The sequence below is a fragment of the Sturnira hondurensis genome, unplaced genomic scaffold, assembly GCF_014824575.4.
Source record: "Sturnira hondurensis isolate 20B ecotype Veracruz unplaced genomic scaffold, ASM1482457v3 Scaffold0017436, whole genome shotgun sequence".
In the NCBI taxonomy this organism is placed as follows: domain Eukaryota; kingdom Metazoa; phylum Chordata; class Mammalia; order Chiroptera; family Phyllostomidae; genus Sturnira; species Sturnira hondurensis.
Window position 1 is genome coordinate 2890527 of NW_028090067.1, and position 21355 is coordinate 2911881.

Consider the following 21355-nt stretch of genomic DNA (forward strand, 5'->3'; position numbering starts at 1 on the left):
CTCTGCACTCCCTGGCCTGGCAGGTGCTTAGGCAGCCGCTGGCTCTGGCCTGGTCTCTGGATTTCCTAAGAGGCCCCCTCGTTTTCCTCTGACACTCCATGTTGGGGTGCAGGAAGTAGTCCGTATGCTTTGGCTGGGCGCCGCTTCTCCCTGATACTCTACTGGGGTTTTTTTTACATTAAACTTGTCATAGGTTCTCTCTGTTTTGGGGTCCTCCTTGTCCCGTAGCAGAAGTTCCCTTAAGATCAGATTTAGAACAACACCAGGTCATTGTTTCTTCACAGGTTCTATATCTTGTCCTCAGGACTCACGTACACCTTTGTCCCACTGTTGGAACTGGTGTACCTCAGTCCCCAGACAGGAGCAAGTCTCCCTCTTACTGCCTGGCCACCAAACTAGCCATAGCTCCTCTGTTTTAGATTCTTCTGGTGCACGTCAGACACTGGTTCCATTACTGCCTGGAGCACAAACCCATCGCTAGGAGCAGCTTCTTGCGAGTCCTGCTCCTAGGCCTGGGTGTCCTGTGTGCCCCTGGTGGGGCACGTGGGAATGGGGACTCACAACACAGTAGCAGCTCTCTTCTTAAATTTGGTCCATCAGGGCTTCTCTGACACTTTTTATCCTAAAATGAGCGAAGGGCTTTAGGTGTGATAACACTAGATTTTGGCCATTTTTAAAAAACATTTTTTAACTTTTGAATAATTTCAGGCTGACAAAAAAGTTGCATAACAATGGTGTAAGGAATTCCTGTATACTTTCACCCAGACTTTACTATCATATATAATCACAGTAAAATGACCGAAATCAGGAAATCAACATCACTAAAATACTATTATCTTACTCAGTTTTTGCCACCTGTCCCACGGACGTCCTTCTTTTTAGATGTAGGATACAGCCCAGAATCACTCCTTAAATCTGTGACAATCCCTTAGTATTTCTTTGATCTTTATGACCTTGGTGTTTTGAAGAGTTCTGACTAGTAATTTTGTAGACTGTGCCTCTATTTGAGTTAAATTCAGGTCACACATTTTGACACACATACCCCAGAAGACACGCTGTGCTGTTTTTGGTGTATCAGGAGGAGGCACATGGTGTCATTTTGCCCCATTATTAGGGATGTTCAGTATCCTCACCTGGTTAAGGTGGTATTCACCTGGTGTCCTCACTGAAACGTTATGCTTTTCCTCCTTGCACTGAATAATTATCATGTGCAGAGATACTTTGAAACGACGGAAGTGCATTTTTCACCCGCTAAGTTTAGCATTGATAATCCTTGCCCAAAACAGTTCTTACTATGGCGTTTGCCAAAGAGTGACTTTCAACTTCCACCATCCCCTCTGTGTTTGCTAGTTTCAATTCTATTGAAAGGAAGAGATTTTCTTCTCTGTTATTTATTAACTCAATTATTTCTATCAATATGGACTCATGAGTTCTTATTTTATTCTATGGAATAAGTCAGTTGCTAGCATTATTTATTTTCTTGCTCAAAGGGTCCCAGATTTGGCCATAGGGAGCCCTTTCAATTGGGCTCTCATGTCCTGTTGACACATCCACCCACTTCCTCTCTCGGGCAAAGCCTGGCTGTCAGTATTCACAATAATTTATATATTGGTTTAATCCCAGAGTGCACAAACAGTAGCTTCAGAATCGCTAACCAATACTTCTGTGAAAAACAGACCCGCTACGCGGAGAGTAGGATATTTGTGTACAACTCCGTCTGTTTCTCCTCGCTGAGTCTCTGCAGTAAATTTCCCCCGAAGTTACTTAGGCTGCCAGCCCCCTCAGTGCAGTTGTCTGTCCCTCATCACCATTAGTTTCTGTTCGTACTCCAGTTTGGATTTCCCTCATCTTCATCTTAGCTGACTTTAATTATTCATTTGTTTTTGGTTTGTGAAGACTATTATCATAGTCTTAAGCGTCAGAGCACCACAGAAAAGTACACAGGGGGTCCTCGACTTACAGTGATGTGACTTAACAGGTTTTCGACTTCACAGTGGTGGGAAAACGGTAAGCAGTCAGTAGCAACTGTACTTCCAGTCCTGAATTTTGGTCACTTCTGGGCCAGCTACGTGCGGTACGATCCTCTGTTGTGATGCTGGGCAGCGCAGGGGGCTGTGGCTCTCAGGTGGCCACACGATCACGAAGGTGAACCACGGACACTCTGTGGTGGGTTCACTCACTGTGTTAGATGATTTTGCTGATGGACGGCTACGACTGTGGGCTAATGTAAGTGATCTGAGCACGTGCAAGGTAGGCCAAGCTGAGCCGTGAGGTTCATTATGTTGTGTGCCTTAAATGCATTTTCAACTTATGATGTTTTCAACTTACAATAGATTTGTTGGGATGTAACCCCACCCTGGGTCGAGGAGCATCTGAATCCAGAAATGTTACCCTTCTCTTTCCCTTATCTCCTCGGCTCATTCCCACCTGTTATTCCTCAGGGGTAACCAGTTTCATTCACTTCTGGCTTATCCTTTACAAATGAGCTTTGCCGTTTTTGATTTTAAAATATTTCTTAGAAATTCTCTCTCTCAGTTCAAAGAGAGCAGGCGGGATAAGAGGTGTTCACAGACGTGAAGTGATTTATCCAAGGTCACAGTGCAAGCCAGGGTGGAACTCAGTCTCGCGTTTCTCTGGCTCTGAAGTACCCGTTTCTCAGTAACAGTTTGTTGCATGGTGAGCAAAGCCACTGCCATCGCCTTGCCAAGTGTGAGCTAATGCCATTTCTCTCCCTTGTGACTTACCACATTCTCCTAGAAGTTGGGGCTGGATTCCTTAAGGTTTGACAATAGTATTTGGGAGTGTTTGGGACCCCTTGTAGCACTGATGTCAACAGGCCAGCGGCATTCAGCACGGTCACTTGGAAGTGACTGGCCGCTCAGGGACTGAGGGAATTTTAAGTGGAAGGAGTGGCCACTCAGCTCTGACGGATGGTGCATCCAGGCCCATCGTTTGTCAGAGGCGGAGCTGCGCTGAGCTTCAGGTCTCTCAGGCGGGTGGGGATGCCCAGGCCTTTCTGCGGGTGAGGGGCGTTAGTGTGGCCTCGCTGACCCACCACACTGCCTCTGAGTTCTTGGGCTTTTATTGACCCACCACCATCGACAGGATTATGGTTTGTCTGGGAAGCTCAAGTCCAACTTCACTGAGGTCCGCGGTCAGCTTTCGAATGATGTACGCCAGGGGCGCCTTCCACAGGGGGGTTTCACTGACTTACCTTACGTAGATGCACGACGCTTAGTAGCCCCAAGTGGTGTTTTAATAGGAATCTCGAGCATTTGTTGATTATGGGAGTGACTGAGTGGCCAAGGAAGGAGTGCTGAGACCCCACCATTTGTTTTGGCTTCAGAAATGCTTCTCCTGTGCGGTCTCTTAAGGGATCAAGTCAACGTGGCCACTTGTACCATTAGTCACTTGGCAGCGGAAAGGACACATGTGTTTTTAGGTGAACTTTCGTTACAGTGAGATCGTGAGCTCATGGTTTGCTTGGCTCCTCATGATTTCAATGAGCCATAACACCCCCAGAACTTGACTTTGTTTCCTGCGCCAAGGCAGAGTAGAGCATCCAGCTTGCACGTTACAGTGTTTTCGGAAATATGGTCCTGTGATTTGCCACATTATTTTAATGTAACACTTGCTCTTCTAAGCCTTCTGTAGGAACATATTTAATGACCAAGCGTTACTTACCTGAGGTCCCCTGCCTCGCAGAACCTCCGTCTCCTAATCTGTGAAAAGGAGGAAATGAAACTACAGGACCTCAAAGGGCCCGTTCAGCTCTCAACTCTGTTCATTGGTGTGCAGCTTGGTGACACTTACTGCCTCTTTGTACGTGTGGAGTCTGGCTAATGTCAGCCCCCTCATTTGCTCTCCCCTGTCCAGGTGTGTGCACGGGCAGCTCTACCCGGCACATCTTGACCTTCGACAGACAGGACTTGAAGCTGACTGGCAGCTGTTCGTATGTTCTGTTTCAAAACAAGGAGCAGGACCTGGAGGTGATTCTCCATAACGGTGCGTGCAGCCCAGTGGGCAGGCAGGCGTGCATGAAATCCATCGAGGTGAGACACAACGGCCTCTCCGTCCAGCTCCACAGCGACATGGAGGTGAGAGGCTCCTTCTGTGGCTCCCTTGGCGGGCCAGCAGCAGAACCTTGGGGCGGCCACACGGGCCTGGTGGCGGTTGGTCTTAGCGGATGCTCCTGTTAGGGACTCAGCCTTCCGCCTAGCTAGCAGAGTGCCACCTTCCAAGGAAGGGCTTGTTGCCATCTCCCTTGGTCTGGTACGCTCTCCTGTTCTGGGCCCAGGCTTGGCACCAGTTTTAGGTGGCATTAAATGGTGAAGTTCATGCCGGTTTCTGGCACTGGTGAAAACTGGGGTTGATGCCAGCACTCTTCACCCAGAGGGCATTACAAGCCCAGAGCCCGGGGCCGGGTTAGCTTTCCAAAGGAAGATGTGCTTCACAGAGGGCCTTGGGGACTATTTAGGGCCTATGTAAAAAGTATGGTTCCCAAGCTTGAAAAAACAAACAAACCCCTGCAAAACCAATTTAAATAAAAGTTTGGTTAAATGTTTACAAAAGGTTATATTAGGCCAACTTCTTTACTTGTTCAGTTAGAAGTCATAAATATTATATTATGTGAAAACAACTAATAGTTCGCTCTCATGTTGTAAGACTTCTTGAATATCCACAGTAATTGCTGGAAAGTCGTGGGTAGTCAGTTATTAAAAGAGTGCCTCATAGACAAACGTTTTTAAAATAAAAGGAGAAAGAGCCTTCCGGAATTTTTATAGCAAAAATTATATTTATCATGAGATGCGAGTACATCTTAGCATGTTGATACGATGATGCGTGATGGGGGGCACTGGTGAGCCGGCAACGTAGCAACTCCCCCAGCCCGTGCTGAAGGGGTTGGCCTCCCCTGTGCAGTGCGGAGACTCGGGGTTCAAGGCGCACCTCAGTCGCTGGGCTTTCGGGTTCCCCGTCCATGGCTCTCTGTGCAGCATGATAACAGTCGGCTCTCCTGCCAAGCCCTGGGAAACCCCTTTATCTTAGAAGAGCCACAGATGAATATCACGGTTTGCGGAAAACACTGGAGCTGAGCGTGGGGGCCATTGGAGACCGTTAGTAACTTCAGGGAAAAGCTGAGGATGAGACCAGGATTCCTTATGGATATGACAACTGATGAGTGACTTTCTTCTTTGGGCAGGTGGGAGTCAATGGGAGACTGGTCTCTGTCCCTTACGTGGGTGGGGACATGGAAGTCAGCGTCTACGGTGCCATCATGTATGAGATCAGATTCCATCACCTTGGCCACATCCTCACATTCACTCCCCAAATCAATGAGTTCCAGCTGCAGCTCAGCCCGAAGACCTTTGCTTCCAAGATGTACGGTCTCTGCGGTAAGAAGGTCTTCTTGACTCTCCCCCGTTTATGTGTAGACACCTTCCTTGATCTATTTTATGCCTCTTGGAGGCCTGTGTTTCTGGGTCTGGGAGCAAGATTCGGACACCAGTCGGGGCTGGAGAATGACTGGGTCTCTGGCATCAATGTGTTGGCACCATCAACCTTGTCTCTTTCCTTGTTTCTGTAGGGATCTGTGATGAGAATGGGGACAACGACTTCATGCTGAGGAATGGCACGGTCACCACAGACTGGAAAACACTCGTCCAGGAGTGGACTGTGCAGCAGCCCGGGAGGACGTGCCAACCCGTTCCCGAGGAGGAGTGCCCCGTCTCCAGCTCCTCCCACTGCCAGGTCCTCCTCTCCGCACTGTTTGCGGAGTGCCACAAGGTCCTCGCTCCGGCCACCTTTTATGCCATCTGCCAGCAGGACAGCTGCCACCTGGAGCAGGTGTGCGAGGCCATTGCCTCCTACGCCCACCTCTGTCAGACCAGTGGGGTCTGTGTTGACTGGAGGAGAACAGATTTTTGTGGTAAGTGGCCCTAAGTCCCCCTAGAAATGGTGAATGCCAACTAACTGTGGGCTCGCCCCACTTCTCTGGGACTCAGGGTCTTCGTCTGGGTAACGAGGATCGAGATCCCACCTTTCCTATTACCCGGGATTCCAGTTAGGATCAAAGGAAATGGTGGACGTGTAAGTTATTTACATATAGAATGAAAGTATGATCATCTCTGTTAGCATTCCTGGCAGTCAGAAAAATGTGATTTTAATGTGCTGGACCCAGGTGGGCCTCTGTTTCCCTCTGGTGGCTGTGAGCCGTCCAGAGTGACCCCCCTCTCTGTCCGCAGCTATGTCGTGCCCACCGTCGCTGCTGTACAGCCACTGTGAGCACGGCTGCCCCCGGAGCTGTGAGGGCAACTCGAGTTCCTGCAGGGACCACCCCTCGGAGGGCTGCTTCTGCCCCTCACACCACGTCATGCTGGAAGGCAGCTGTGTCCCCGAGGAGGCCTGCACCCAGTGCGTCGGTGAGGATGGAGTCCGGCACCAGGTAGGAGCCCTGGGCTCTTGCCTCCCATGGGGCTGCTTTTCTGGGGGGTCAGTAGGATGAAGTGTTCACCAGTGACTGACCCCTGCCAAATTTCGCAGCAGGGAAGTGTCCCTTCCCTAAGGTCACTGAGAGATAGGGAAGCAGTATGACACAGTGGCTTTTGAGTCTGATCTTGGTTCATACCTGAGTCTATCAGGTATTAGCTGTGTGATGGAACAGCAAAGTGTTAACAACACTTTGTTGGTAATTACTACTACTACTTTTACCATTATATTCATGGAAATAGATGCCATAGAAACCCAGGAGGGGATGGGAGAGAATATTTTATAAGGTGATGTCTACCATTGTTAAGATATATTATATACTATGTATTGTGCTAAGCACTACATATTCATTATTTCAACAGTTTTCAAAGAACACTAGCTAAATGAGTCACACAGGGTTCTTTACTGCAGGACTCTGTAGAGTTTCTGGTATACTAATGTGCATTGCAAGTATACTATTTAAGAGGGTTTTCGCTTCTCAAACTGATCTGACTGTGGAGCCTGTGTGTGTGGTAGATGAGGAAGTGCGTGTGTGCATGCATTCAGGTGGCGGCCCTCAGACTAGGATTGCACGGAGCACACTGGGTATGTTATACTGATACAGTCTTATAAACACTCACAAAACCTCTGAGAGAAAACTAAAGGTTATAGACCTTACGGCCTCGCCCATGGACATGGTTTGAAAGTGATAGGGTTGAGCATTTGACTCAAAATTTGAAGGTATGTCTGACTCCAAAGAGCTTGCTCATTCCAAAATACAAAGTTGCCCCATTTACTGGGTCTTTTTGGGCTGGTTTGCTTAGAAGTCATCAATTCTTTCACTCTGGTAGGAGTTATTGAGCACATTTTGCTAGGACCCTCTCCCATCCTACGACGGCAGTCCTTTCCCTCCACAGTGGACAATGTATATGTTTGTCGGGGACGGTGTGTGCATGTGCATGTGAACGTGTGCTGTGGGTCAATTCTTCATCCTTGACTGAGAAGAATTCAGAGCATGGTTGTGGGAGGAGTACATTTGGCTTCTAGCAAAGAATGTGTTTTATGATCACACACCGAACCCAAGACCCGATGTCTCCATCATCACCATGGGGGGGCTTTATCCCTCAGCAACAGAGTTTGGTGACTTAACACCCTGTTTCCCCACAATTAGGAGGACTTGTGGTAAGGCTCGCTGACCAAACTGGGGGATGATGAAAGCAACCATTCCACTAACTGCACTAGTCTGCCCCTGGCTTTGGAAGCCAGGAAATGCACAATTGTATTTGATTTTCTCCAAAGCTTGGTAGAGTTGTTATTACATGTCCCACTGAACGGTTGAGGAAACTGAGGCTCAGACGGCACAAGGTGATAAAACCGGCATTCCCATTCACTACGCCAGGTCATCCCCCAGTGTCCGGCCCTGCCACTGATCTCGTCTGAACCATGAGATAACTCTGCTCTACCTGGCTGCCTAGTGGAGCTGGACACCCATTAGGCTGTTACCTGGATTGTGCCATCTGCTCTGTTTGTCGCTGGGCTCGATTCCAGTAGACGCCCTTTACTTCCACCGTGGAAACCGGTGAACTAAGAGGGAAGCGCAGTCACACGCTGCTGCCGTGTTTCAGCTTGCCGGTGTAAGTACCTCTCTGTAGCACCATTTCCCCCAGTGAGCTGGCAAAACCTCACACTACTCTCCCTAATTTGCACAGCTCCCGGACTCCTGCTGGGCTCAGTGATGTGTACCATCTACAGGTGGGGCTAGAACCCAGTGGGCATTTGGGACTGGTTTTGCTGGCAGTGTAAGATGTTCTCACAGGGAGGCAGACAGGGTCTCTACCCTCCTCCGTGGCATTCTGTGAGGAGAGGTCCGCTGAAGTCTTCGACGTGTTTCTGGCTCCGTGAGTGTCTGCTGTCTGCAGGGTCCCGAAAGCAGGAAGCTTGTGAATTTTATCTTAACGTCTCTACCCGCTTTCCCTCCACTCCTCCCTGACCTTGCTTCCCCCCTTCACCGCTCCCTCACCTCAGCCCAACACATTGGAATAGGCATTTATGTTGTATGAAGAATGCTTCCAAATGGTGCGATATTTTTTTCATAGAAACCATCTTATAAGTATATTTTAAAATCAAATGACACAAAATTAGTTAAACACTATGAAGGGAACACAGCCAGTCTTAGTTATTTCAGCAAATATAGCTTAAATGGATGAAAACAAATATCCATCCACCTGCAATTGCAGCTTTTATTTTCAAAACTAGAGTAAAAATTTAAAAAATCTAATATGAAAAATATTTCCATTAAGTGGATTTTTTAAACTGAAAAAGCCTAGAATTTTTTTTTCTTCAGGGAAATAAACCAGGGAATAAATCTCTTGTGGTAACTTCAGAAGGGCAAAATATTTACCAGTTTCCATAGCTCTTAGCTCTTGTTTAGTTTACAAAGTGCACTCTAAAGATGGGAGCCTTCGTAGCTGTCTCAGAAGGGACCCAGAGACACACTGGCTGTCCCCCTCAGTGTTGGGGGCAGCAGGGGGCGCTGTGCAGGCAAGCGCTGCTTCTGCTTCGGTCCATCACACAAGAACTGCCTGCGCCTCCCGGAATCCTAGCGCCTGGAGCCTCCCTTTCCCCCTGCTCCCTGGGGTTCTGTCACCTACATGTTTCATTCCTGTCTTCTCTCCAATTCTCAGCGTTGGCGCATGGTGACTTACTTGTATCCCATGCTGTCCCCTTGCTGTTTTCTCTGTAGGCCATTGTTTGGTCACTTTGATTTAATTCTGAACTCCAGCTAGGGCTCTCATACCTGTTTTCCTGTCCCAGGAATCGTCTCTTCTGGCCCTGGAACCTGGTGGGTGAGACAGGGCTGCCAGGAGTTGGCCTGTGCTGATACAGGAGCGCCATCTGCTGGCCCACGTGCTGCATAACCCCCATGGGTTATGCTCCTGCAGAGCAGGCCGCTGGAGTTTTTCAGAAGCTTAGCCTTAGCAGAAAGGGCTTTTTCGGGGGCTATAGAGGCTGTCTCCTGTCTCCAGCAGGCCTCATTAAAGCTGCCTGGGAAAATAAAACCCCGTGGAAGAGAGGGTTAGTGCCTGCTTTTGATCAGGTATTGTGGTGTTGCCCACTCTCTGGATAGTTGTAAAGCTGTATTATTTATTCTTAAATTTGAGTCTCTGAAGTCCACAAAACAGAGCCTCTTTAAAAAGTCTCCTTTACAAGAGAGAAACCCCTCTCAAAAGATATAAAAACCATGACTCTCTCCTTTCTCATCTCACCCCGTTCGCCATGTAAGAGTTGGCATACCGAACCCCCTCCCCTACCATTTGCTGTATCTGGGCATCACCATCAGGGCAGAGAGACTTGAGGAAACGTGAGCTGCTCCCCACCCCTGCCCCTCTGTCCAGCCTCTCTGCTCCACCTCCGAGGCCAGCACCCAGGGGCCCTCCCTGCGTCTTCCCAGCCCCTTGCAGAAACACTGGAATAGTGGCCCCCGTAGCCTCCTTCCTGGCTTCCTGTTCATAGCTCCTCCCTTCATCTTGCTGCCTTCCTTGTGTTGGCCCTCATAGAACTCTGCCCCTTGGAGGCAGGGTCCTGCTGGCAAAGCTTCAGGGCTGCCCCTCGCTTACCAAGTTAAGCTCAGTATCCTCACGTGGGCAGGGAAGGCCTCTGCGACTGCCTGCTGGCCCACAAGGAGATTCCCTGCTCTGTTCTCACCTGGAATTCTTGCTCTCCCCAGCGCCCCCCCCCCCCCATGGCCAGGCTTCTTCCACTCTTCACAGGCCCACCTTTGGGAGGCCTCTCTGAGCCCCCAGCCCTAGTGAAGTAGTCTTTTGCCCTCTTGTGGCCCCTTTGTTTTTCATTTTAAAGAATAGCTTTATTGAGACAAAGTTTATATATAGTGAACGTCACCAAATAACATGTACCATTTGATGAGTTTTGACAGTCATGTTCCTGTGAAACTGTCATCCCAGCCAGGACAATGACCATTCTCATCTCCCCCAGGGTTTCCTTGTGCCCCCTGAGAACACACCCCCTGGCCCCCGTCTCTCACTCCTGGGCCAGCACCTGTCTGCTTTCTGTCACTGGAGACTTGTTCCTGTTTTCTGGAATTCTATCTAAATGGGATTATGTAGCATGTACTACTTTTCGGCCTGGCTTCATTCACTCCACGTAACACGGTTGAGCTCCACCCATGAGTGTTGTGTGTTTCGACAGTTTTTATGGCTGAGTTGGATGCAGTGGTATGAACATGTCACACTTTATTTATTTCATGCACCTTTTCCTGCATGAGGCTTACTTCCTCGGGTTGACTGTCAGCCATCGGAGCGCCATGACAGTGTGTGTGCCGTGCCTGTCACTCCCACAGCCCCAGCAGCGTGGCCTGCCTGTGGGAGGTGCTATGACGCCCGTGAGGGGCAGGAGTGGAGCACGTGGCTCAAGTCCCGGGTGTGCCGCCTGCTGAACATGAGCAGGAACCTTCTCGGTGCCTCAATGTCATCATTTGTACACACACCTGATAATAGTACTTGCCTGATGGTTATGATTAGTAATATAGAGTGAATAACTGAAAAGTCCCTAGAAACAGTATCTCTCGAACCTATCTGACGCTAACTATTGCTGGGAAGCAGCCGAGCACAGTGTTAAAAGGGTGGATTCGGGGTTCAAATCCCAGCTCTGCTGCTGCGGTCGTGGGCCCGCAAGTGCCTCAGCTTTCTCCTTTGTCAGGTGGTGTGATAAGTACGTATCCCGTCCACGGGGCCGCAGTGAGGATTCAGCGGCTCATTTATATAAAGCCTTTAGCACAGTGGCACACAGCAGATGCTCCTCACATGCTGGCTGTCTTTGCGCATTTGAGGGAGTGGGAGGCTTAGGGGAGGACCAGAGGGTTGGAGCCTGGGCAGCGTGGAGGAAGGGCGCTTTACTGGAGATCTCCGATCTTCCTTCTCTGAGGGCCGATTGCTGACCGTGGGGACAGATAGGTGAGCGGGACTTTCTTGTCCTGGAAACTTGGCAGAGGCTTTTGAGATACTGGATGAGACTGTGTTTATTCAGAGGCAATTTTGGTTGCACTTAAAGTTGGGATTTAACTGGGTGGCTGGGTCTAGAGGGAGACCTAGTCCTGGCTGTGCAGTCCCCTCTGCATGTGCTAGTGGCAGCCTCCCACGCCTCGTAAGAGTCCTGGGAGGCTGGTGGGTGCCTTCGCTTCACAGGTGAGGAGACCAATGCTCAGAGGAGTGAAGACACATGGGTGTCAGGCCTCCCTGACTTCAGTCAGAGCCCTTATGCAGCAGGGCTGCCTGCAACTCCGGGAAGCTTGCTTTACCAAATGGGTGAACCCCTTTCTGAAAAATGGCAAAGGGATCTCTACAGTCACCTCCAGTACCAACACTGTGACAGTTCTGACAGTTACGTGGTCCCCCCCTCGACTCTTCCTGGCCCATTGTCTTAAGTCAGTTCCAGAAAAGGCCGATGGTGTGATAATGGGAATTCTCACTTTCTGGTTTTGCTTAGTCTTAGTGCCACTATCTGAGAAAGCAGCAATGAGAGCACTCATGTTTTCTAAAATCTGTGGTTTGTCATTCCCCTCAGTTTCCAAAGCAGGGTGGGCTGCCCTTCCGATGCCCCGTGCTCCTCCAGCACTTTCCTTCTCAGAACGTGCTTCCGCCGCCTTTCAACTTGGGTGGTTTACCTGTGCGGCTCAGGCAGCAGCGCAGCTCAGGGGAGGTGGAGCCGAAGGTGGAGGACCTGACTTCGGAGTGCCCAGGGTTTCTGCCCTCCTGTCCTGGGCCCCTTCTGAACCTCGTTCCCCTCAGTTCCTAGAGACCTGGGTCCCAGACCACCAGCCCTGCCAGATCTGCACCTGCCTCAGTGGGCGGAAGGTCAACTGCACCTCACATCCCTGCCCCACGGCCAGAGGTGAGTTCGTCCTCCCCTGGGGCTCCTGGAGGAAGAAGGGCTGGTAGCCACCAGACGTAAATGTGGATTTTCTCAGCCCCGCCTGCGTTTCCCAGGCCAGCCCACCCTTCTTTACTTCTCTGAGCTGGGGTTCCTGTTGTCCTGCCCCTGGAGTAGCCATTCTCAGAGGTTAGCCCTGCCATCCTGTCCTGCCCTGGCCCTTAGACTCAGCCTCTCCTGGAGGGCACACGCAGGGGTCAGCAGGACACAGGGGAGACTCCTTCACTGGTGGTCCCTTGGCCTGAGAGCTGCCTCATGGCCTCCCGTGTTGGGCCTGTGCTGGTTTCAGTGGCCGAGGGTCTGCAGCATTTTAAACGCTGCTCCTGGCTGTACCACTCTTTCTTTCTCTCTCTGACTTTGGTGGCGTTCTTCTCCAGCTCCCACATGTGGCCCGTGTGAAGTGGCCCGTCTCCACCAGAACAAGGACCAGTGCTGCCCGGAGTATGAGTGTGGTACGTGTCCCACCCTGGGTGCTCTCCAGCCCCCGCCCCCAGCCCCAGGGGATGGTGCAGGTGCTGCCTCAGGCATAGGGGTTTGTGAAAGGAGGTGGGTAAGGGCCGACTGGATTTTCCCAAAAATGCAAAGAGTAACTTTTAGGGAATAGGATTTGCTTCCTAGAGTAAATCTGCAGGGAATCATTAAATGTCAAAGTTGAAAGCATTAAAAAAAGGATGGGGTAAGCACCAGGGGGTCCCGGTCGGGGGACTGCACAGAAATTTACCAAAGAGAAAGTTGTGCCAACCTAGTTTCCTCTTCATTTCTGAGGACCTAGATGTAGAGAAGGCCACACACAGGGCACCTTGATTTCAAGATGTTATTTGTTGAAGGGTTTCATTATTGGCTCTTGCAAACTGCATAGTGAATAATGGGCTGAATAACGATATAATTAAATGAATCCAGAGCTGATGAAATTGTGGTCAGCATGACAGAAGACCTCCGATGCCCTGTCCCTGTTCTTTCCAATGCATTTATTTATTGTAAGGATGGAGACATAAAAATGAACTAATCTAAGACATTTCTGTATGCTGATGAAATTGATCAGGGGTAAATAGACGTCCTTTGGGGAAGGAGATCTGACTCGAGAACAGCTTGTGTAAGACAGGTCTGAGAATGTTAACAGTAGGTAGGGCTGGAGGGATCATGTAGTTCAAGTCCCTTGTTTCCTAGACATTATTCCACTTCTGCAATGTGCCAGGCATGCTGCCTTTGTTATTTCATGACATCCTTAGACCAACTCTATGAGGTGGACTTCCCACCTTGCAGAAAATGAAACTGAGGCCTAGAGGGTTCAAGTGACATGACTGTGACCTTAAAGTACTAGTAGATGATAATTTTAATCAATATGAGCTCATTGTATGACCTGGATTGATCGATCTATCTATCTATCTCTATCATCTATCTTTCTATCATCTACCTACCTCCCCCCATCCCTACTGCTACCTCTATCTGTATCTCTCTACCTCTGTCTCATCATCCCCATCTACCTAAAACAGTAGCAGTCTGCATGAATAAGAATGGAGGGTGCCACTCACAGGAAATACAACAGTAAGGTTGCTGAACCCTGAGTGGATGTCTCTTTTTCCTGTCCTTTAGTGTGTGACCTGGTGAGCTGTAACCTGCCTCCAGTACCTCACTGTGAAGGTGGCCTCCAGCCGACACTGACCAATCCTGGCGAGTGCAGACCCAACTTCACCTGCGGTAAGGCCTCCGTGGATGAGGAGGGGGTGGTACGGCCGCTCTTTCCTGTCCTGGGCAAGGTGTCCTGTATTCTCGTTAGCTGTATCTGGGGTTGAAGTAGGTCTGGAACAGAGGAGTTAAGGTCACACCTGGATTGAGTCCTCCAAGGATCCTCCCAGCTGCTGCTAAAGGTGTGGAGGGTGTGGGCACGGCCAAGGGCACGATCCTCTCGGGCTGTCTTTGGAAGTAGTTGGGTCCGAGATGAAGAAGTCTGCAGACCTAATTTTTATTTACTCCCTTCCTCTCATAAACCATCGAGGGGAGGGAATGTTTCCTTGGTTTTTCCTCATCATTGGATCTTATTCCCAAATTTATAGGTTCCTCACTTTGTATGTTGATATTTTTAATCACTAAATACTATAATTTAAGCATAGGGTTGGACTAAAGTAAGACGTGTGAAGAAACTGATCTCCGAGTTTAGCCACTGAGAATGCCCACTTTAAGTCAGGTGGAGTTCTTGTCCTGTTGGTTTGGAATCTCTCTGGAGTTCCTAGATCCAAAACCTTGAGTGTGAGAGGAGAACACATTGTATTTGAAGGAGCTTGTGAATAAGCAAAGGACACACGGTGGTAACTGGTCAAATCCACAATGGTATTGTGGATTTGACCAGTTACCATCATTGTTTCATTCAGCCTTGTTAGAGGGCCTAAAACTGTAGGGTATTCTAGACACTGAGGTGGGGATAGAATCACATAAGCTACCAGTGTACGAAAATGCTTACCAGCTCATGTGTGCCAGACCTACCTGGGTTGGAGAGATTCTACATCTGCTGTCTCTTGAGAATCAGTAGCTGGAAGGGCCCCACCCCTTCCAGAAGTGTGTGGAAAGGTGGTAGAGCCGGGGGTGGAGGTGGGGGTGGGGATGAACAGCCTTTGCTTTTTCTCCCTTAAAATTCCTAGCTTTACATATCTCTTTTCAATTGATGTTCTTATTTTTCTGAAGACTAACTTTTGGGGGGATGATTGACTACGCCACAGCCCCTGAACTGCGCTCACCTGTATTCTGGATTTAATATTCTGGGTCTAGGGTTCCCTGGGTGTTTATTTAAAAACTGAACACTTACCAACGCTGGGTGATTTCAATGCTCAGTGTGGTAGGACTAGGGTGTCGCCTTGTACTGCCCCTCAGGCTGCAAGAAGGAGGAGTGCAAACAGGAGACCCCACCCTCCTGCCCCCCACACCGGGTACCGACCCTTCGGAAGACCCAGTGCTGTGACGAGTACGAGTGTGCTTGCAACTGTGTCAACTCTACTGTGAGCTGCCCTCTGGGGTACCTGCCCTCGGCCACCACTAATGACTGTGGCTGCACCACGACCACCTGCCTTCCTGACAAGGTAGGGGCTGCTCAGCTGTGGCTGGGATGATGGCCCAGCACAGAGATTTGCCTTCCTGCCCAAACCGAGTGCCGTATGGCTTGATGGATGAGTGGTCCACATTCTCTCTCAGCCTAATGGAAATTTAGTTAGCTCAGGAAGTCGTTACAGAGAACCCACTAGGTACTCAGCAAGGCTAGGTGCTGAGGTTACAAAGAAAGTATAAGACATGTCCTGGCCTTTAAAGAGATTATTTGTAGGTTAGCTAAGGAAATAATAATGATTGCATGGATTATTTAAAGACTAGTTAATAGTTTACTCATTTGTTAATTGCTATCAGTTCATCCACTTAGCCTTCCATCCATCCATTTGCCCTTCTTTCCTTCCTTTCTTCCTTCCTTCCTTCCAATATTTATCAAGTAAACTACTATGTTCTACCAGAACTGGTATTGTGTTAGGTGGTATGGAGAAATGTAAGATGCAGTCAACTTATGGTCTTGCTAGTATATATGAGATGATATAGTCTTATTGTCTAATAAACTGAATGTGATACAGTATCAACAGATGGTCCGGATATTTAATGCACACAGCAGTTATAGGAGAGGGATCCACTAAGAACTATCATGAAAGGTTTGATTGGCAGAACTTGAAATGAGCCAGAGCTGCAGCAGGAAGACCTGAGCAGAGTTGCAGCTGCTGGATCATGCAGGGTGAGGCCTGCAACGAGTGCCAGAGAGAGGCTGCGGTTACCTTTCCCTGCGGCCTAGCAGGGCTAAAGCAGACACTCAGTTACCTGAGTGCTCTACACTCTGGCTTCTCTTACAGCTCCAGGTTTCTAAGTGCCCGTGTTCTGGAGAAGCAGGAACCAGTCTAGATTTCATGCTTATTAAAATGTGCTTTATAAGCATCCCTGCATGTGGGCAAAGACCACGTTGTTTTTATTTATTGCTGTCTTCTCAGAGCAACCTAGAGCGACTTCCAACACATAGCAGATGCTTTCTAACCTCTTATTTAAATGAACTGAATGAGTTCACCCACGGAAACCTTGTGTCTACAGGTGTGTGTCCACCGAGGCACTATCTACCCTATTGGCCAGTTCTGGGAGGAGGGCTGCGACGTGTGCACCTGCACCGACCTGGAGGATGCTGTGATGGGCCTGCGTGTGGCCCAGTGCTCTCAGAAGTCCTGTGAAGAAAGCTGCCAGTCGGTAAGGAGGACAGAAAGGCTCGGCACTATGTGGAACAATCAGGGTGTGGAAGAAGGAGAGGAGATCCCAGGAAGAGGCAACAGAACAAAACCCTTTAGTAAACTCTGGTTCAAGACCAGGATGAGGGGGAAGGAGGGAGATGAGGTTGGGGAAGAGAAAGCAGCGTGAAGGAACGACTGCAGTGTCCTCCTTCTGTGATTCGGTCCTTGGCAAATGGACGTGTCTTGTCGTATGGTCGTGAGCACAGGGAACTCGGAGTTGTTTTGCGCAGAGATGTGAACTAAGTGCTTAGAAAACAGGACTTGATTTTTTTCCCTATCTTTTTGCTCTTCAGACATCACCTTAGGCTATCCCTAGAGCAGACATATATTCTGAATTTTCTGAGATTGTCTCAGTTGTAAAGTCCTATAGTGTTTCCACATAGATCGGTGGTTTTTCAGACAGTGTTTATAATTTGAAGTACAGAACATATGACTACTGTTTCCCAATTCGGCTTTAAATTCTCCTCATTGCGGCCTACCCCCAAGGTTGCTCTGTGTTCTGGGGACTCTATTCTTGCACATTTAAGACTAATAAGACCCTAGAAAAAGAAATCAGTCCTGTGCATGGAGAATTGGGTATCAAATTCTGCTTGCTGGTTTAAGGTTATTATCATTATCACTGGAGTATTATCCATAGATACTTATGATACAAGAAGAGTAACATACATCTTGTGGCTGCTTCTGTGTTAACAATGGAGAAGATAATGCTCTTGATTCAGTTTTAGAAATGTATGGTTTGATGATGGAAGGGAGGGCCTATGAGTAAATCCAGAAGTAGGGAGTCCATTCAGCTCATTTACTGCTTTTCCTGCAATGATGGTACTGAGGAGGAGCAGAGTTGCTAGGCAACTCTGAGAGAGGATGATGCTATGGTATCCAGGTGTGCCTTCTGGGAAGGCTAAGTTTTGGAAACCTGTTTGTCTTCTTCTCCTCCCATAGGTCATGGGAGGCAATGGGAATAACTTGCTATCAAGTAAAGCGAGTATTGTTTAGAGGTCATTTTTATAAAATTGGCACCCAGTTTATTTTGTATTTCAGTAGGGAGTTTTGATTGCAAAGAACAGCATCTACCTAAGCTAGCTAACATGAAACGCTCAGGAATAAAGTACAGGATATATAAGTGGCCATACGACATTTCTCTCCATTTGTCCCACGAGCCCCCATCTCTGCTTCTCTCTGCCCATCTGTTCCAGCTCCTCATTGCAGGTCACCTTCCTCTGGGAGGAAGTTCTGCTTTCTTGTAAATTTTACTTGCATGTGGCTTTATTGAATCTGGCTTCAACTCAACGTGACTTTTCAGATTCAGGGTCATCCCTGTCCAATGTGACTTGTTTAATTTTATGTTTAACAGGTTCACGTCTCAAGAATAAAACTGATGGGCTCAGCTCATCCCATGGACTGGATGCTCTGTCCTGTCCCCAGTCTAGTCCAGCCCGCTGTTGGGGAGGGTGCAGGTCATACGGTGGAGGCTTGGCTGTAGAGGCTGTGGTGCCGGAGGCAATTTCACAAAGAAAATGGGTACCACGGTCAGGTGAATGAGTGGAGGAGGCAGCGTTTCTAGAGCTCTTGACTATGTATTTGCTCTAGGGAATCGAGTGACCTGTCTTAAAGACTGACGTTCGCCCCTCCTGGGGAGGAGCAAGGAGGCCGTATGGTTTCGTTAAAGCTGAAGGGATGTGGGAGGTGGGGCTTTGGTCTGCACGATGTCTCAAGGTGGGAGCTTCATTGAACAGTGATGGTTTCAGACTTCATGCTTTAAAGAGGAGAGCGTCAGCTCGGGTCTGATTCCAGAGACATTTGGGCTCACCCATGTTTTTGTGGCCTAGGACAAAAACGAAACAAACAAAACAGACAGACAAAAACATTCCCACTGTCCCCCTCCAATTCGTTTTCTCTGAAGGCATGGTCTGCAAAAATGCACTTTCTCCAACCCCCTCCATAGTCCTCCACTATTCATGTCAGAAGAACTATGTAAAGCAAGCCAAGGGCATTGCTCACTTTCCAGAGAGCGTTCCAGGTGTGCCTTACTTGCTGCCCATGGCCTTACTTGCTTGTTGACAGCGAGAGGAATACCCTCCCTTTTGTGCAAACTTTAGAGGAGTTTTTCTTTGGAGGCTTATGACCACCTTTTAGACCCAAGAATCAGACTAAATCATGGTGTTAGGGACTGTTTGAGGAACTGAAAGTAATACATTATATTTTATCCATCCTCATGATGCTCCTCCCAAAGGGAGAAGAAGTAAGGCTGTTCTTCCCACTTATCAGAGAAAGAGCAGAGTACTAGCACAGGGAGTGAGGCTGGCCACAGCTCTATAGCCCATTTGAGACGTGGGGTTGTCTTGGCTCCTAGCCCAGGGCACCTTCCGTGGGGCCAGATACCCTGGCAGCACCAGCATTTTAAGGGCCAGTCTGATGAGTCCAGTGAAGAGACAAGGGACCTCTCACCACCATTTCAGCAACGGCAACTATGTTTAAAGAATCGTGCTGCTAAATATATTAGGAATTTATTTTTCACTGGCGCCTGTCTTCAGATTGGGAAGATATTAGACTTGCTACTTCCATCCTTAACTGGGAAACCAGTGCAAACAGGATGGAAAAGAGAGTAAGGAAAAGGGTCTGAGATGTTTATGTTGAAGAGATCGAAGATTGAGGACTTGTAGGGGCAGGAGAAAAGACAGAGAGATGAAAATATGGGGTGAACCCTGGTTGTGCAGCAGGAAAGAGGGGTGGTGGAGGTGGAGGGGATCTTAGACAGACGCAGCCGGGAAATGTGCAGGCGTGGCTTGGAGGGCCTGAGCCTGGGAAGCTGGTGGGGTTTTGGGAACAAGGTAGCTACCCCAGTGGTCACCTACAGGATTGACTGTGTGTTTTCCCAGATTGAGAGGCAGCAGAAAACACCGGTCCAGCTCCCTGAGCCCTCTTAGAGACGCACACGAGAGTGACGCTGGGGCCCTGTGGTTACCAACGACCATCTTTTGGGCTTCCTGAGTCTTTTATGGCAGTTTGTACATTCTGCCTTAGAGTGGAAGGCGTCTAGATTGTATTATCCTGACTTGTTGGCGTCTCCAAAGTACCTGGTACATCACAGAGGCACAGTAAATAACTAGAATCTCAGATGATAAAAGACTGGGGACAACTCACTGGGCACCTCTGTGACATGGGCCAGGGTGTAAGTGGGCCCCGTGGAGATGGTATGACGTTGAGCCAAGTCTCTGGAGGCCTTGGGCTCCCCCAGAGAGAGGCACCCGCTAGACTGACATCAAGTGTTGTGTGCATGTTCTGACTTGGCCCCGTGTGTGCGTGTGCAAGGCAGGCTTGGCCTCCGGACCCATCCTGAGCAGCTGTGAGCGTGCCTTCTCTTTTAGGGGCAGAGCTTCAAGATAAAGCCCAGTCCCTCCCCTGGGCTCCTGGGACAACCACACATGTCAGTGTTTTGCCTGTTCTTTGTCTATTGATTGCTTCAGAGTTTTCAGTGGAGAGGTCAATCCAAATTCCTAAAGCATTGGCCAGATTGGAGGACCTCCAAGAGGCGACATAGGCTGGCAGACTTGCAGGATGCTGGTCTCCCTGGCAGGCATTTTGGGGAAGCTTGGTCTCTGTTGCTCTCTCATCTCACCGTGGCCTACAAACTACCACAAGTCACTCCCTGGGGAAACCCAACTCTGCACATTGGTCAGAGGTCTTGGGATCAATGTGTTCATCTTGTACAGGTAGTTAGCCCTGTTGGAGCAGAGACTAGACCCTAGACATCTTGAATAGTCTTTCCCCATCAACGAGGTGCCCCAGATTTGGCCGCAGTAAAGATCAGGTCAAGTAGCTGTTGCTGAGTGAACACTGGGCCGTGTTCAATACTTTCAGGAACTGGATCTTCGTCTCAAGGTGGAAGCTTTCAGAGGGCAGGGTTATGTCTTGTCAGCTGGTGAAACTGAGTCACCAACGTAGTGACTCAGTGGTTGATGCTTCCTAGCCACTTCCTAGCACGATTCGAAGCTGGTGGATGACAGAGACGCAAATGGCCAGTCCAGCAGTCTCTCCGCAAAGCCCGGGGCTCGGTAGCCCTGTGAAGCGGATAAGCACACCTGTGCCTGTGCTGCTGGCCTGACCTCACTCTGTTATTTGTGTTTTTTCAGGGCTTCACTTACGTCCTCCGTGAAGGCGAGTGCTGTGGAAGATGCCTGCCATCTGCCTGCGAGGTGGTGATTGGCTCACCACGGGGGGACTCTCAGTCATACTGGAAGAACGTAGGTCGGGCCTCAGGATGGATTATCCATTCTGGGGCTTAGTGCTGGCCTTGGTCCACCTGTAAAATCAGAGCTCATTCCCCCTTTGCTTTCCCCACAGGGGTTTAATTCGGCAGTTGGTGTTATCCAGGTGTCAGCTGGGCTCACCTCGCCCCTTGGGAGCTAGTTGAGATGGCCTCAGACTTCCCGTTTCATTGATTTTGGGAGAAGCCCAGTTTGCTCCCTAGGAGTTCTGTGAACTCCTGGGGGTTTTACCTTCTCATGTTCACCTGTGAGTCTGAGGTCCTGCTTCCCCTGAGCGGTGGTGTAGAGGTGGCCTCACCACCCTGCGTGGGCCATGGGGCTGCGTCCCTGCGTCCCCCCGACTCCACAGGTGGCAAGTGCTATTCTGTACCACATTGGCCT

At 49.2% G+C, this 21355-nt stretch overlaps 1 protein-coding gene across 2 annotated transcripts in view; it reads left to right on the forward strand.

Annotated features, from left to right (window-relative positions):
* The window catches only part of VWF (von Willebrand factor), a 122936-nt gene that overhangs the window by 86056 nt on the left and 15525 nt on the right, over window positions 1–21355 (forward strand). For both annotated transcript variants that reach the window (XM_037067833.1, XM_037067832.1), the window contains exons 35-44: window positions 3877–4097; window positions 5201–5393; window positions 5585–5926; window positions 6243–6442; window positions 12270–12372; window positions 12789–12863; window positions 14005–14109; window positions 15277–15482; window positions 16519–16668; window positions 20840–20950. In XM_037067833.1, the coding sequence (XP_036923728.1) occupies window positions 3877–4097; window positions 5201–5393; window positions 5585–5926; window positions 6243–6442; window positions 12270–12372; window positions 12789–12863; window positions 14005–14109; window positions 15277–15482; window positions 16519–16668; window positions 20840–20950 (1706 nt within the window). The remainder of the gene's footprint in view (window positions 1–3876; window positions 4098–5200; window positions 5394–5584; window positions 5927–6242; window positions 6443–12269; window positions 12373–12788; window positions 12864–14004; window positions 14110–15276; window positions 15483–16518; window positions 16669–20839; window positions 20951–21355) is intronic.